The following is a 15,337-nucleotide window of genomic DNA, read 5'->3' as shown; positions in this document are numbered from 1 at the left end:
GTATAATGCATATTCATGCCCACGTGTGTGCAAATGTGTATGTATATATGCACATGTTTATATGTCTCTCTGTCTCCCCCTACCTGTGAACTGCATAGCTCTCTTTTCCATGTATACCTAGGACAGATGGAGGTCTATATCAATCAGAATGCTTTATCCCATAATAAGTATCAGAAACCAAACTTACATTAAATAGAACAAAAATGAGTTTATTATCACACATAAAAAAAGTCAGTTGGCAGGGAAGTTCTCATTCATTCATTCGTTCATTCAATAATATCATTGGGGAACTGGGTTCTATTTCTGCTGACTGATTCTTACTCTGGCTACCTCATGGTCTCAAGACGGCAGCTACACCTACAGCTGTCACACACAGACAGTATCCTCCAAATCATAACAAATCACCCCCAAGCTTAATGGAGTAAAACTACAACCATTTTATTGTGCTCACAGATTCTGTTGGTCATGAATTTGGACAAGACTTAGTGCAGATAGCTTGCTTCTGGTTCACAATGTTTAGGGCTTTGATTCTTCCACAGTTCTTAGAAACAAGGAAAACCTTTCAGAGAAACTCCCTGTTGGATGTACATGCTTGTCTCATTGGCTAGAATTTAGTAACATGCCCAAGTCTAACCCAATCACTGGTAAGGAAGATATAATTGCAAAGATAGGGTTAGACTAATCAAACTCCACCTCCGAGGCTAGGGAAGATGTTTTCCAGGGAGAGTGAATACCTGAATAAATATAGAGCTCCACAAGCAGAGAAAGTGGGAAATGGACCTAGGGAGCAGCCTAAAATGGCACATGGAGGTTCCAAGGTTGTAAATGTCTTGCAGGACTGATATCCAGTGGGTCCCCCATAGTAGCACTGTTTCTGTCGTTAAAATGTTGAAATACTTTCATACCAGTTGGCAAATAGCTATTTCCCCAAGATCCCCCTAAGCAAACTCCCCCTGCCCTCCCCTTGAATCCTCTAGACCTCCCCAAAATTCAGAAATGAAAGAATTAGTACCTGAAACAGAGGGAGTAGGAGGGAGGGGTACGTTTCAGGATATTCTCCAATGTGCGGCCAGTGTGTATTCCGATTCTAACAATGCCAGTTGTTAAACAACTTGCTGGCATCTCCAGCTCATGCATGGTATGCGTTGTGGTTTTTAAAAAGTGGCCACCAACTCTTGACATCCTCCCTTCGAGAGGTGGAGTCGATGTTCCCCACTCATTAAAACTGGACTTGTGACTTCTTCAACCAATAGAGTGCAATGGAATTCAAGCCTTGTGACCTCCAACACCAAGTTCACCTAGCTCTCTCAGAAGATGCATTCTCAAACTCTCCCTCTTGCAAGCCAACTGCTACACTGCAAGAAACTCAAACCACATGGAGAGGCCATATGTACATACTCCAGTTGACAATCCCAACTGAATTCAGCTTTGTAGTCATCCCAGCTCAGTGACCAGACACGTGAGTGAAGAAATGTCCAGATGATCCCAGCTCTCAGCTCAAAGGCAAGCCATCCTCACTGTGACATGAGCAAGTCCCTGACCCATGGAATCTGGGAGCATAATAAAATAATTTTTGTTTTATGCCACTAAGTTTGTTTTTAAATGAAGCATAGATGGTTGGAAAAGTGTGACAGCTACCAGCCCATCATAATTCATTGTGAGGCATGTCACAAGAAATTTATTACCAAGAGTAACCCACTGAAGTTTCTGAATGGTTGAGCTTTTGTCAAATTACAGAGGTTTCAGAATCATCCCCATAGTCCTATAACTCTCACTACTTTGCATTCTACTTTGTTTTCTCAATTAGGAGACAAAGGCCATACACTAGAAATTACACACGATCCCACAGAATTATACAGTTTGTGAGTGACAGAACTCCAGTTTAGTTGGGGACAGCAAGGTTCCCAGCCCAGGTTATGAATTTCTTTCCCCCTTGCCTGATGCCTGCTTCCCCACACTTGTGATTTGGAATGGCCATACAACTAAAGGGCTTCTTAAGTGAGTTAATTTATGCAGAAAATTTAAAACAATTTTTGAAACAGGTTAAGCCCTATATATGTGTTTATTGCTATTACTCTTATTATTTTAGAATTTTTTCTTCCCTGATACGAAGAAAACTTTCATTTATTCCCTTCCTTCCTGCTTAACTCATTGGTATGAGGATGTGAGAACTGGAGCTGTGGTGGCCATTTTGTGACCATGAGGCAACAAGCCTAGAAGATGAAGCTATCCTTCTCAGGAAGGTAAAACAAAAGAGTAGGAAATTCATCTTTGTATACCCAGCACAGAACCCAGAGAAAGTAGTCAATTAATATTTGATAATACAAATTCGAATCATAATATGCAATGTCTGAGTTCAGCCATATGACCCTCTTCAATATGAGTGCCGTAATGGAAATGAGATTGCAAATCTCTGCTTGGAGAAGCGAAGCAAAGCTCCCTTTCTCAATCCCCCATGTGACTGGACATGTGACTCAGGTTGGCTCAGTCAGAGCACTCCATCTCCAGATCACAGTAACAAACCTTCCCTGGTCCTCCTTCATGACAGACAGCCTTTGCACAGCTGTCCCCTCCACTTGGAACATGCTCCACCACCCTCCCACCACCACCACATCTTCACCTGGCGGATTTCCACTCATCTCCTATGTCTTGGCTAATATCACCTCCTCCTCCAAACACCTTTCTGAGTGGTCCAGTGGTGTCTCTATTGCTTTCGTAGGCCCAACAAGCTTTCCCATCTGACTTTTCTGTATTTAGATTCAACCATATGAAATTGCCAATATTCTGTCATTTCTGACCTATAAAACTGGCAATTTCATATGGTTCAACCTAATTTTTTTTTTTTTTGCCACCCCCCTCCAGTAGGCCACCCAATTCTGGACATCTGCGTACTGAGGGCTAAACTAACCCCCATCTGGCCGATCGAAGTGTTTCATTCCCTTGGATGCCACAACCAGTGCAGGGGTGGCATGTGACCCCAGTCAGGCCAATCAGAGCCCTTCCCTGGGATCTTTTTCATTTAGGAGATCTTGCCTTTTTCCCGCTTGGCTATGGTGCTGGAAGGATTGAGTCTGTGTCTGTAAATAAATGGCCATTTTCCTAGCACATGCAGTTGAAGGGAATGAGTCTGAACTGAAACAAGCAGAGGAGAGAAATGAGCAGGAGAGTGTCTTGGTGGAGTTGAGTCTGGTTTCCAGTCCCTCAGGAAAGTCCCTTTGTAGTTTTACCCTTAATTATCTCCCTCCCAGCTATATGCCTCAACAAATGCTCACTTTTTAAGCTGCATTACTGTCACTTGCTACCGAAAGACTCTAATACATGTCCTTGAACCTCTGGGTGGGGTCAGGCAGCTCCTCTGGGTTCCCATAGTCTCATTTTCTTTTCCCATCACAGCCTTATTGTCATCTGTCTGACTGAGCTCCAGAAGGGCAGGGACCATGTCTGTCTTTGTCACTGCTGGGTCTACAGTGTCCAGCGCTGGGCCAGGCACAAAGTAGATGCTCAAACATTTCCCTTGAAAGATACCATGTCCTCTCTCACTGGTGTACCTGTTCATTGGGTTTAAAGCTCTCAATCTTGAAAAATCAAGCATGTAATTGGCATTGATAAATACTTCTCTGTTAGATGAAGGACCCAGGATACAGGAGGAGGAAGGTGGTGGGTGTCCCGCCAAAGGGCTAAACCAGGGACCGTGTGGGCCCCAAATATGCTGATGGGTGAATGCCACATTCTGAAATGGCAGTTCTTGATTTTGTTTTGAAGGCAGGCACACCCCACTCCAAAGCTGGGGTTTCCATGGAAATCAGATCATATACCACCCATGCTGAAAACCCTCCATTGGCTTTCCACAGCTGAGAACAAAATCTTGACTCATAACCATTGGCCACAAGTCTCTCCAGAATCTGCCCCGTGCTTGCTTCTTCTACCTGCCCTCTTCCCACTCTTCCCCTCACTCCAGTCCAGATACACTACCTCCAACACACCAAGCACACTCCTGTCTCAGGGCCTTTGCACATGCTATTTCCATTGCCAGGAATGCCTTTCTCACATGGATTTCTTCAGCTTCGACATCACCTTCCTCGATCCCACCAACCTAATGTAGGTCTCTCGGTGTCCTCTCATCCTGTTTTCATTCATTTCACGAACGCATTTACCGCCAGGCATTCATTACATATTTACTTACTTGTTTACTGTCTCCTCCTTCTAGAATATAAGCTCCAGGGGCAGGGGTTTTTCGTTTCATTTTTTCGTCGTTTTGTTCAGTGCTGTAGCCCCTGCGCAGAGCCAGGTACACGGTGCATGTTCAATAAAGCTTTGTCAGGTATCTCAGAGACAGTATAGTCAGATGGTTGTGTGTGCAGGATTTAAAGTCAGTAAACTTTCCAATCACAGCTCTGTCGTTTACTAGCTGTATGATCTTGGGCAAGCTCCTTAACCTCTCTGAACTGTTTCCTCAGCTGGAAAAGTGGGTGCACATACTACATGTATGTTGCGAAGTAAAAATGTAATCATGTTTACCACCCTAGTTACTCCATTTTATGAGAGCATTATGTGCCTGGAGCTGGGTGGCATGCTCTCTATTCATGCATCAGGGTTTGTGAGCACAGTGCCTGGTGTGTGGAAGCCCTCAGTCCCCAGGGGTCACGATGACTTAGATAGATAAACGTGGCTAGGTCACTGGGTGAGGGAGCCTCCTGGCCTAGGATTCTCTGGTACTTCTGTCCTTGCTGCCTCCCACCCTGTCTGCCCAGATCCATCCCCCTCCCTCCTGTTCTGTTTCTATTTCTGTCTTTCTCTCCTCCTCCCAGGCCTCAGGGGGCCCCTGGCTGGCATGAAGCCTTCTTCCTTCTTCCCCAGGATCAGGAAGGAGTTTTCACTGCAGGGCCCCCCAACAAGGACTGTGGTACCCCGCCCCGGCCAACTTCCCTTCCCCACTCACAACCCTGTTTCACCTGAGAAAACTCCCCGCCCCACACCATCCTGTGCCCCCAGCAGACCCCTTCTCCCTCAGATTCCGGACAGTAATCAATGAGCTCTTGCTCTCCTCCCCTCCCTCATCAGGCTGGCTTTGGATACCCATGCTCGGCTAAGGTCATTAGGGTCATTCTCCAGCCTCCTGACATCAGAGGAAACACTGTATAGTGATAAGAAACAGATACTGAGATCAAACTATCAGCTCCACTATTTCTTGATCAGGGGTCTTTGGGCAAGTGACTTCACATCTCTCTGGTTCAGATTCCTGTCTGTAAAATAGAACCAAAGATAATATCCCTTAGGACAGTTGTCCAACTTCAGAGAGATGAGCTTTGCTTAGCACAATGTCTATGTGTGGAATAAACCTTCATTAACTGTTCAGCAGTAGAGTTCTGTGGTTAAGAATACAGACTCAAGAATCAGGCTGCCTGCCTTTTTAAATCTCGATTTTGCCACCATCTGGTTATAAGACCTTGTGCAACTTATTTAACATTTCTGGGCATCAATTTCCTCATTCTTTATCTGTAAAACAGGATAACGGTACTATGTCCTAGGGTTGCTGTAAGGATTAAATGACTTAAGTGCTTGGCACATAGTAAGCACTCACTGTTAGCTATTATCATGTTATGGTTATTATTCCCTACCTCTAAGTCTCTCACAAGATAGGAAATTGTCTGCCAGTCCCCTGATCCCTGATCACAGTGAGCCAGCCTTCCTTCAGTCTCACTTAGTCCACAGGCTGTAATCTGGGTCACCACCACCCACTCCCAAGACACAAGTACACACACAGAGGTCAGCAGAGGGGCCTCAGACACAGAAAAAAGTTTAATTCTGCTGCGACGGAGGGTCCCGGCTCCAGTAGGGAGGAGGACTTGGTTTTGGATTTTGTTCATGTGGGGATTTATCTGGGGAAAGAGGAAGGAATAGGAGAGAGTCTGGTCCTTCCAGTGGGACCTGCCCGGGAGAATGTTTAGTGGGAAGAGGTAACCAGGAGAGACAGGGAGACTTGACAAAATATGGGAGGTCAGAGGGAGAAGAGACGACAGGACAGAGAAAGGAGAGACAAATAGGCAAGGGCAGAGACGTTAAGACAGGGTGGGACAGAGACAAACGAAGGTAACAGAGGAAGGGGTACCCCAAGCCAGACCCAATGGGACCAGGGAGGTGAATGGGGTGGGGGTGGGGGCTTTGGAAGCCGCCGCGGGACAGAATAGGATCTAGTCCAGCCAGATACAAGAAATGGGCCCCTCGCCCCTGCCCCAGGTCCCAGGCGGGGGAAAGGGGGCTCGTGTCTCAGTGCTGCAGTGTCGGGGGGGCCCTGCCCCTCCCCGCGCTTCGCTGTGTAAGGCACCGGCTCCAGCGAGGTCCGCGAGCGCGCAGGGGGGAGGAGCAGGAGTGGGGCGAGGAGTCCGTGGGGGAGGAGAGCCCGGTGGCCTGCCCCCTAAACCCCCGGGGCGCGGGGTGCGGGGCGGGGCAAGAAGGCCTCTAACCACAGCCTGAGGGTGCCCCGCCCTCTCTGGGGAGAGAAGGGCGCATCTCCCCGCCAGTCCACGACTTGGCGCTATGCTTTCTCCCCCGAGTCCTGCCCCAGCGACCCGGCAGCTGGGCGTTTGTCCCGCGACACCCAGGCGTCCCGGCGCCCGCCCGCCGCTCACACGGTACTCTCCAGCATCCACTCGGTGCTGGTAAAGGCCAGGCGTGCCCTGGCCGAACTCAGCCCCAGGTCTCCATCCTCCCCGGCCGCGCCCCCTCCGGCCCCGTCCAGGTGTGGCGTGGACCGGTGGCGCTTTGTCCGCCGGGCGCGGCGCGGGTAACTGTGGCTCTGGAAGAGTGCCCCGTAGTCCCCGTCGAACGAATAGCGCTGCTGCGGCCTCGGCCGGGCCGGGGCCCCCCCAGGAACGAGAGCTAGAGTTGGGGGCGCCGAAGCTGGTGGCCCCAGGGCCCCAGAACGGCTCCTCCGAGGGCCCGCCACGGCCCGCGACTCCTCCCCGGAGGTTTCTTCAGAAGGTAGCAGGCACAGCGATGTGGCCGAGCCGCCCAGGGAGCGTCCAAGGACCACCTCCGGCTCCGCAGAAGCCGTCTCAGCCGCCGTGGCCTTCGCTTCGACGGCCACCGCCGCAGCAGCGGGGGAAGCCACCTCGCGCAGCGCTTCGTAGCGGTCCTGCGCCAGCAGGGGCGGAGCCTGCGGCGCGCCTGCGCCGTTAGTCTGCGAGCACACGTGGCTGACCCGCGGGGGCGACCTGGAGGTACCCTTGACGCGGCGGCCATCCCCGTCGCCATAGACCTTGTAGCGGATCATGAGCAGAACGATGAAGACGAGGACCGAGGCGACGATGACACCCCCAATGGCGATGATCATGGTGCCACCCAAGAAGTGGGCTCTTAGCGGGCGGCAGGGCGCCGGATCCCCAGCCGTGGTAAACTGCACGCAGCCCACCACTCGCGTGGCTGGCAGTGCCGTGGCTCCGTCGTCGTAGACGGCTAGCACGCATAGGTCGTAGGCGCGGCCCGCCGCCAGATCATTCACCAGGAAGGTCTGGCTGGTGGAGGGGATCATCCTGCAGGAGGGGGAGGGATCAGCTCGGGGTTAGTTCCACTCTGAACCATGCTGCTTCACTTGCAAGTCCCACCCTTGGTGACCGGTGAGAACCACACTATGAGTCCCTACCTATATCTCCCCTTCTAATGGGACAGCAGCAGTCATTCAAGCAACAAATTTCCAACCTCTCAGGACCACGGCTACAGGCCACGCCCCTCATCTGCATGCTCCGCCCTCAGACCCACCCCCTATCTGAGTCTCAACTGCCTACTAGGCCAATGTCTGCCATTCCTGTTACTTCATCTACGTGTCCTAGCCCTTGCACGGGAGGAGTGCTATAGCTTTTATGCCCGGCCCTCAAGGGACACGCCCCTAACAGTGTCTTACTCTTATTAAAAATTATTGAATTGACATTCAAGGTCTTTTATCTCTGTATTTCTACCCTTTAAGGGGCCACTCTCCTCCTTATCTGCATGCCCTACCCTCACACAAGTGAACACTGAGGTCGACCCACACCCCCACCTCTGTCTTACTGCTACTGGGACAATGGATGCTCTTCTAGTTTCTCTTTTCTACACATTCCTGCCCTCTCGGGGAGACCTTGATAAAGGCCACTCGCCTCATCTGCATATCCCACCTTTGGGTAAATACATCTAGCTGCATCTATCTCCTGACACAATTTCCAAGCCCCTCAACTACATATTCCTGCGTACGAAGAGGCCACGGCTACAAACCACTCCCGTTCTGACTGACCAGTAGCTTCCAGGCCACACCCCATAATAGCACCCTGGGGATGATTCCCTTACTGTGCCTAGGAGTATCCACTCTTTACATGCCCTGAAACCACTCTATGTGTATGCCCTGCCCTATACATATACATCGGAAATTACCAAATCACACCCCCAGGTTAAGTCTCATCCATAATTGGGTCAAATATAGCCAAGCAAGCAATTCTCTTTCTTGCTCTAGAGAAACAGTTAAGCTGACAAAGACTGGGAGCCAGACTGCCTGGGTTTGAGTCTTTCCTCTACCTACCACTTGATAGCTCTGTGACCTTAGGTAAGTTTCATAGCCACTCTGTGCATTTCTCCCAAATGGGGATATGAAGAATTCCTACACCATGGTTTGGAGTATGAAGGAGTTAACATACCCAAAGTCTGGCACTTAATAATTTCATCATTGTTAGCTTGTATCCCGACTGATGTTGGCCAGTAACCTTTGCTGTGGCTCACACTCTACTGCCAGTTGTACCCCACCCCATCTATAAGACCATTCAACTACACCTTGCCCCTCTACTGTTGAGCAAATCCCTTCCATGCTGTTGGCCATGTCCAGCCTTGGGGACAGCCACATCCACATGGATTTGCAACAGCACTCAACCTCACAAGCTCTCCCCTCCTACAAAGCTCTTAATGGGTCACTAGAGACAAGGATCACCTCCTCATTTGCATGGGACCATGCAACAGGACCTCCACCTCCCCTGAGAGGCCATGTCCCCATCTCCACAGGCCTCTTACCTCTCTCAGAAGTTTCACCTTCCCTCCAGCCAGGCCCCCTTCTGGTCCTAAAGCCCACCTCAGTTCTCCCACCTCCTTGGAGGTTCCCACCACCAAGAGCCACCTTCCAACCAAAAGACTTCAAGTCAGGGCCCCACCTCCTCATTAAGGCCCAGCCACTTCTCCAGCTCTCCCCCCTGCCTGCCATTTCACAGACCATGGCACTCATCCCCAACCTTGGGCCCTAGGCTGTAAGTCTTCCTCTTCCTCTTATCTCCACTCTCAGAGAGCCTTAAATTCCTCTTGCTCCTTCCCCCAAAATAACCAGTTACTAGGGGGTCCTCCATTTTCAAGGACAGAGGCTGGCTCCTTAAGAAAGCTTGAGCCCATGTGTCTCTAATTGGCTGCAAGACACAGGCAAGCAGCAGAGTAGGCTTCTGGTTGGATGTTGCCTCTGCCCATGGCAGCAGTGAGGAAATTAACCCCTACAGCACCACAGCACAGATATCTGCAATAGGGGAGGGAGGACAAACCGTGCCCCTAAGGGGAAGGGAAAAGGCCCAGGGTCTGTTGCCCAGCTAGCGACAGAAGACTATCAACCTCTGCATACATGCAGGGTCTGGGGCTCTGCAAACCTCCCCCACCCCACCATGTAGGGGCCTTGGGTTAGAGAGAAAAAGAAAGAGAGAAACAGAGGTGGAGAGTCACAAACCAAGAGTTATTCCCAGAAATATATTATCAATCTCCCCTAATCCCTGCCTGGCAAACAGTTGGTGCTCGATAAATGTATTCAACGTAAAAAAGTTAGGATTAGGAATAAGAAGGGTAAGAGCTGGAATCCTGGCTCTGCCCCTTTCTGTATAACCTTGAACAAATGACTTCCCAGCACTGAGCCTCAGTTTCCCTGTCCATAAAACAGGAGGGGGAAAATCACTGCTGCTTCCTGCAAAGTTGGGAAGATGGAATGAGATAGCATCCTCAGTAGTACCTTATAAAGGTTTTTGTTTTGTTCATTGATTTGACCTAATGTTTGTAAACTGGGCCGGTGTCTCATCTATCTAAGCCAGCCCAGGGCTCAGGATGAAGTCTGGCATGTAGTAGGCACCTATTCAGTGTTTGGTGACCAGATTCTAAATGAGAAGAAAATGAGGATGGCAGAGACAAGGGAAAAGAGACAAGGGATTTACTCATTCACCCAACAATGGCAAAGCACCTACTGTGTACCAGGACTGTGGCCAAGAGAACACTGGGAAGGGTAAAGATGGAGGCCTAGAGGCAGGCTTCTTGGTGCAGGTCTGAGCACCCCAAGAGCTGGGGTTCCTAAAAATGGCTTTATGCCCTCTGGCATTCTCAAGTGAAGTTAAACACAGGATTAAGTATTCGGCAGGCGCTCTACAATGTGCATGATGGAGGCAGAGCCAAGAAGAAGAGACGGTCACAGAACCAACAACCATTTATCAAGTGCCCTGTGTGCCAGGTGTATGGCTATGAACCATAGTTAGAAAGCTACCAAGATGGAGAACACTGCAAGGCCGAGGCAATCATTCAGCGTGTACTGACTGCCTCCTCCCTTTGGGCTGTGGGCTCCCTGAAGGCAGGGACTGGTCTCTTGGTCTCCCTGTGTCCCCAGTGCCCGGCTCAGGGCCCAGCACAGAGCAGGGGCTCAATGCCTAACAAAAGCAGGAGGGAGAGAAGAAGCAGACAGACAAAGCCAGAGATGAGAGCAAGAGAATAAGAGAGATGATGGAGGAAAGTAACTCTTTAATGTCTGTCTACACCATACAGGTCTGTCCACACCTGGGCAATGGCTTCTAATCCAGTGGATGGGGGAAATAACATTTACATATTTTTTTGATCCTTTAGTTTTCTGTTCTATAATGTACCCAATGTGTTAATATAGTAGCACTGGTATATAATTTATAAAAATAAATGTAACTATAAATATATGTGCGTGTGTATATATTTCATGCTCCAAAATGTTTAACTGACAAGGTACACAGTCAAAATCCTCTGGCGAGCAGAGATGTGGACCATGAGCCCCATGGGAGTAAGGCTCATGCTGGGCACAGTCACTGTTATAACTCCAGTGTCCAGCCCTGGTCTGGCTCATGTGGGTGCTCAGCGAAGATTTGCAAAATGCATAAAAAACAGAAAGAGACAGTGAGACAGAAATAGAGAGAGGAGGAGATAGGGCAACTCTGCATAGCCATCTAGAACCCTGGTTAAGCAAGAAGGCCAAGGGAGGGAGCAGATAGGGGGTCAGGCCCCTGGGGTGGGAGGAGCTTCTGGGCCGGCAGCACCCACCTGTACACGAGGGAGTCGTCGGCAGAGCTGTTGTACTGGACCTGGTACATGCGGATGCCAGGAATGGGCCTCTGCGCCGGCCAGCGGATGAGCACGGAGTTGGAGGTGAGCTCAGCTGCCACCAGCCGGCGCTCAGCGGCCGATTCGTTGGCACCAGGTCGGCCGGGTGTGGCGATGTCAGAGGAGCCAGGCTCTGTGAGAGGTGGCGGGGCGGCAGGCGGAGGCGCCATCAGGGGCAGAGGCACCACGCACACTTCCACCGGCGCCGTGGCTTCCCCCGCGGCATTGGAGGCAATGCAAGTGAAGGTGCCACTGTCCCGCAAGGTGGTGATGGTTACATCCAGCGTCCCATCCCCCCGGACCCGGGTCCGGCTCGAGTTCCCAAGCAACCGCCCGTCGGGTGCCACCCAATGCACCACCGGCTCGGGGTCGCCCACGGCCCGGCACCGTAGGCTGACCGCCTGGCCCTCCACCACCAGCGCGCGGCCCCCCGCCTGCCGTGTGATCAGCGGGGGTTCGCACAGGAACTCCTCCTCAGGGATGGACCAGAAGTAGCGGTCCGTGAGGTGCTCAGGCGTGGCGCATGTCTCCAGGTCATCCTCTCTGGTCAGCCGCCGCAGCCAGAGCAGCTCGCAGTTGCAGTGCAGGGGGTTGCCACCGAAGCTGACCGTGAGCGGCGTGGGTGGCTTCGGCCCAGGGCCTTGGGACCTCAAGAAGAGCCCATCAGGGGGCAGTTTGTGGAGGCGGTTAGAGGTCATGTCTAAGCGAACCAGTTTGTGAAGCTGCACGAAAGTACCTTCGGCGATGTGGTCGATGAGATTGTGGTCCAGCGTGAGAGTGTTCAGGTTCACCATCTGGCCTACGGCCTCCCAGGGCAGGGCCTCAAGGTTGTTGTAGGACAGATCCAGGTCCTCTACGGTAGACAGGAAGGCGTCAAAGGCCGCCGACTCCACCCGGCGGATCTGGTTGTTGCCGAGGATCAGGTGGCGGAGGTTGCCCAAGCCGCGAAGCTGGTCGCCGCGGACCTCGGCCAGGCGGTTGCTGTCGAGGTGCAAGGCGCGGAGGGCGCGGAGGTCAGCAAAGGCGCCGGCTGCCACCTGGCCGATTGTGTTACGGGAGAGGGTGAGGTGCACCAGGCTGGTCATGTTGGCGAAATCTCGGCGACGAACGGCCGCGATGAAGTTGTCGGTGAGCCGCAGCTCCACCACGCGCCGGTCGATGGCTGGCGGCACGAAGAGCAAGCCGGTCTTGGCGCACAGCATCGTCAGCGTGGGCGCCACGTTCTGGCAGATGCAGCGGCCAGGACAGGGCTGGCCACGAGACGCCCCCGCCCAGAGTAGCAGCAGAAAGGACAGGGCAGCAGGTGGTGGCGAGAGCAGCACCGAGGAGAAGGGGCCCGGAGCCATGGCGCAGTGGGAAGGCGGGAGGAGTGGGCAATGAGACCTGCAGACGGAGAGGGTTACCCAGGCATAGAGCTTGACCGCCAGCCTGCCCGCCCTGGGATGCCCTGCTAGGAGTCTGACCCTGGTCCCTCCGTTCCTGACAACCAAGTCCCATAGGGCAGTGACGGGACTGATCATCAGCTGGCATGCACTTGTTTGAATAGATAACACTGTTTCCATGCTGGTTGGTAAATTACCACTGCCAGACCTGCTGAGTGTCCTACCCCACCCCTGCCCCTTCTCTAGGAGCTCCCAGACCTCTGATGACCTCCCAACATCTGATGACACCTGGCCCAGCCTGGGCCTCCCAGTACCCACTAACCATTTTGAAAAATCACAGCTGACTAGGGTTCAAGGTCATGGATTTCAAAGCCATACTCCCTAGGTTTAAATTCCAGCTCTGACACTTACTAGCTGTGTGACCTCGGGCAAGCGTCTGAACCTCTCTGAATCTCGGTTTCTTCATCTGTAAAATGGAGATAAAAACAGGCCTTAACTCTGTGAGGATTAAATAGATTAATGAGCATGATGTACTACTTAGAACAGTGCCTAGCACATAAAATGTGTTCGATACATGTTAATAATCATTATTAGCATCATCATCGAGTGCCCATTATGAGCCAGGCATAGAAGTGTGCACTATTTTTAAGAACAAGTCCTTTGAGATCAAACGGACTCAAGTTCAAGTCCTGGCTCCCTCACTTGCTAGCTCTGTGGCCCCAAACCAATGAGTTCCCCTATCTAGGCCATCATTTCCTGTTTTGTAAAATGGGGTGATAATTGTACCATTTTCACTGGGTTGTTTCAAGGGTTCAGTGAGCTCATTCATGGGGGCTCCAGAGCACAGGGCCTAGAACACAGTAAATACTCAATAAATGTTAAAAATAATAACAAACACACACCCTTTATCAGAGGCAAAGGGGGTCTGAAGGTGGGAGGGGCTGAGAAAACCACATTGGTCTCCCTGCCCAGCCCTGAGAAGTCCTTCTCTAAGTCTGGTTCCATCCTGGGCTCTCCTGAGGTCTTAAGCAGGCGTTGACTTCTGTGCTCGCATCCATGGGCACACACAAGGCCCCATACATGCCTACGCACACACACTCACTCACTCGCTCACTCACACACGCTCATACACTCCCGCTATGCCTCTGCTCCAGGCAAAACCTTCCGGCGGGGATTCCCCCTGCGGCAGCTGCAGCCCACGACATGTCAGCTTCCATCACAACATGGGGTGGGGGTGGGGGGTGAAGAGGAAAGGATGGGAAGGGGGCGTCCCTGAAACTGTTTTCACCCCACCCTGCACCCCAGTCCCTTCTGGCCCACCTCCCGGGAATCTGCAGTTCAGGACTGTGGCCTGACATGGCCCTGATCCTTCAGCCTGAGGGGAGAGGAAGTGTGGACCTGGAGAGGCAGAACCAAGAGAGGGTGGGAAAGAAACAGGGAGAGACCAGAGGAATGGAGAGATGGACTGACAGAAAAAGACAGATTCAGAGAAAGAGAGAAAGAGACAGAGGCAGAGAGAGAGAGAGAGAGAGAGACAGGCAGAGGCAGAGGCAGAGACAGAGACAGAGACAGAGACAGACTGAGGGAGACAGTGACTGGGCTGAAGAGAAAAAAAGAAGCAGGCTCAGGTCACCACCGCCGAGGCCCACCCACTACTTTGTCTGGCACTCCCTCTGGGACACTGTATTGGACCCAAAATCCTGGCCTGGAAGGCGGAACTCCTAAGTTAGGAGGCCCAGCTTTGCACCTGCCTGGCTGTGGGGCCTCTGGGGCTCAGAACCCCACTCTGTGGAACAGGAGTACAGCGCTTCCCCTCCCACAGCTGGGGTGGACTCGAGATGATGGAATGATAATAGCAATAAAAACAGCTGACATTTATTGAGAGGCAGTGCAGCATTGCGGGACAGAATCTGGACCTGACCGCCCAGGTTCACACCCCGATTCCCTGCTATGTGATTCGAGTCAACTGACTTCCGCTCTTTGTGCCTCAGTGTGCTCCTCTGTGAAATGGGGATAATGAGAGCACCTACCTCAGAGAGTTGTTGTAAGTATTAAATAAGATAATGCACTGTAACGGGATTAGATTAGTTCCTGACAGAGCAAACACGACATAAATGTCAGCTGCTGTTATTATTATTCATTTATTTTTTTTCTCTGGCCCTCTCTCAGCCACCGGCAGGCTAGACTATCAGGAGATCTTCCCGCATACACGCACATACACACACAAAATGCTAAACCAGAGCCACATTGCTCTCCAAATGCAGGGGTCATTTCACGTCATGAAACTTTTGTGCCCTTTACTGACATCATGAGGAAACTCCCCTTTCCCGACCACCTCACCCATCCCAAGAGGAGAAGCCCTCCAGGCCTGAGACCCCCACCTGTCACCTATGTCCCAGCTTTACTACGAGCCCTTACCCAAACATGATGCTCATGACTTTGTCACCACCCCCCTGCCTGGGAGGCACCTGGCCCCTCAGGACACTGTCCTACCCTGCACTGAAATCCATACTACATCTCTCCCCCCAGCCTGAGGGACCACACTCACCTCTCTTCAGGGAGTCAGGGCCTGGGCCAGTACC

General features: G+C 51.7%; 1 protein-coding gene across 3 annotated transcripts; it reads right to left on the bottom strand.

Annotated features, from left to right (window-relative positions):
* Window positions 1-5,767: 5,767 nt before the first annotated feature.
* LRFN1 (leucine rich repeat and fibronectin type III domain containing 1) lies at window positions 5,768-15,337 on the bottom strand. 3 transcript variants are annotated; one of them, XM_011372245.2, is made up of 5 exons: window positions 15,304-15,337; window positions 13,542-13,605; window positions 13,167-13,221; window positions 11,314-12,756; window positions 5,768-7,532 (listed from the first exon to the last, which is right to left on the bottom strand). In XM_011372245.2, exons 4-5 carry the CDS (start codon window positions 12,717-12,719, stop codon window positions 6,626-6,628), a joined length of 2,313 nt encoding a protein of 770 aa, XP_011370547.1. In that variant the 5' UTR covers window positions 12,720-12,756; window positions 13,167-13,221; window positions 13,542-13,605; window positions 15,304-15,337; the 3' UTR covers window positions 5,768-6,625. The 3 variants fall into 3 exon arrangements, with proteins under 3 accessions (XP_011370547.1, XP_023393669.1, XP_023393670.1); XM_023537901.1 differs by having other exon boundaries at window positions 13,542-15,336; XM_023537902.1 differs by lacking the exon at window positions 13,542-13,605 and having other exon boundaries at window positions 15,304-15,318.

The sequence above is a fragment of the Pteropus vampyrus genome, unplaced genomic scaffold, assembly GCF_000151845.1.
Source record: "Pteropus vampyrus isolate Shadow unplaced genomic scaffold, Pvam_2.0 Scaffold203, whole genome shotgun sequence".
Taxonomy (NCBI): domain Eukaryota; kingdom Metazoa; phylum Chordata; class Mammalia; order Chiroptera; family Pteropodidae; genus Pteropus; species Pteropus vampyrus.
The sequence above is the reverse complement of the archived record's forward strand: the minus strand, read 5'-3'. Positions and strand labels throughout refer to the sequence as shown.

Excerpts from the sequence above, each read along its gene's own strand:
- LRFN1 (XM_011372245.2), bottom strand. The coding sequence starts at position 12,719 with ATGGCTCCGGGCCCCTTCTCCTCGGTGCTGCTCTCGCCACCACCTGCT. Across the intron at positions 7,533-11,313 it reads GACGACTCCCTCGTGTACAG|GATGATCCCCTCCACCAGCC; the intron begins GTGGGTGCTGCC and ends CCCCTCCTGCAG.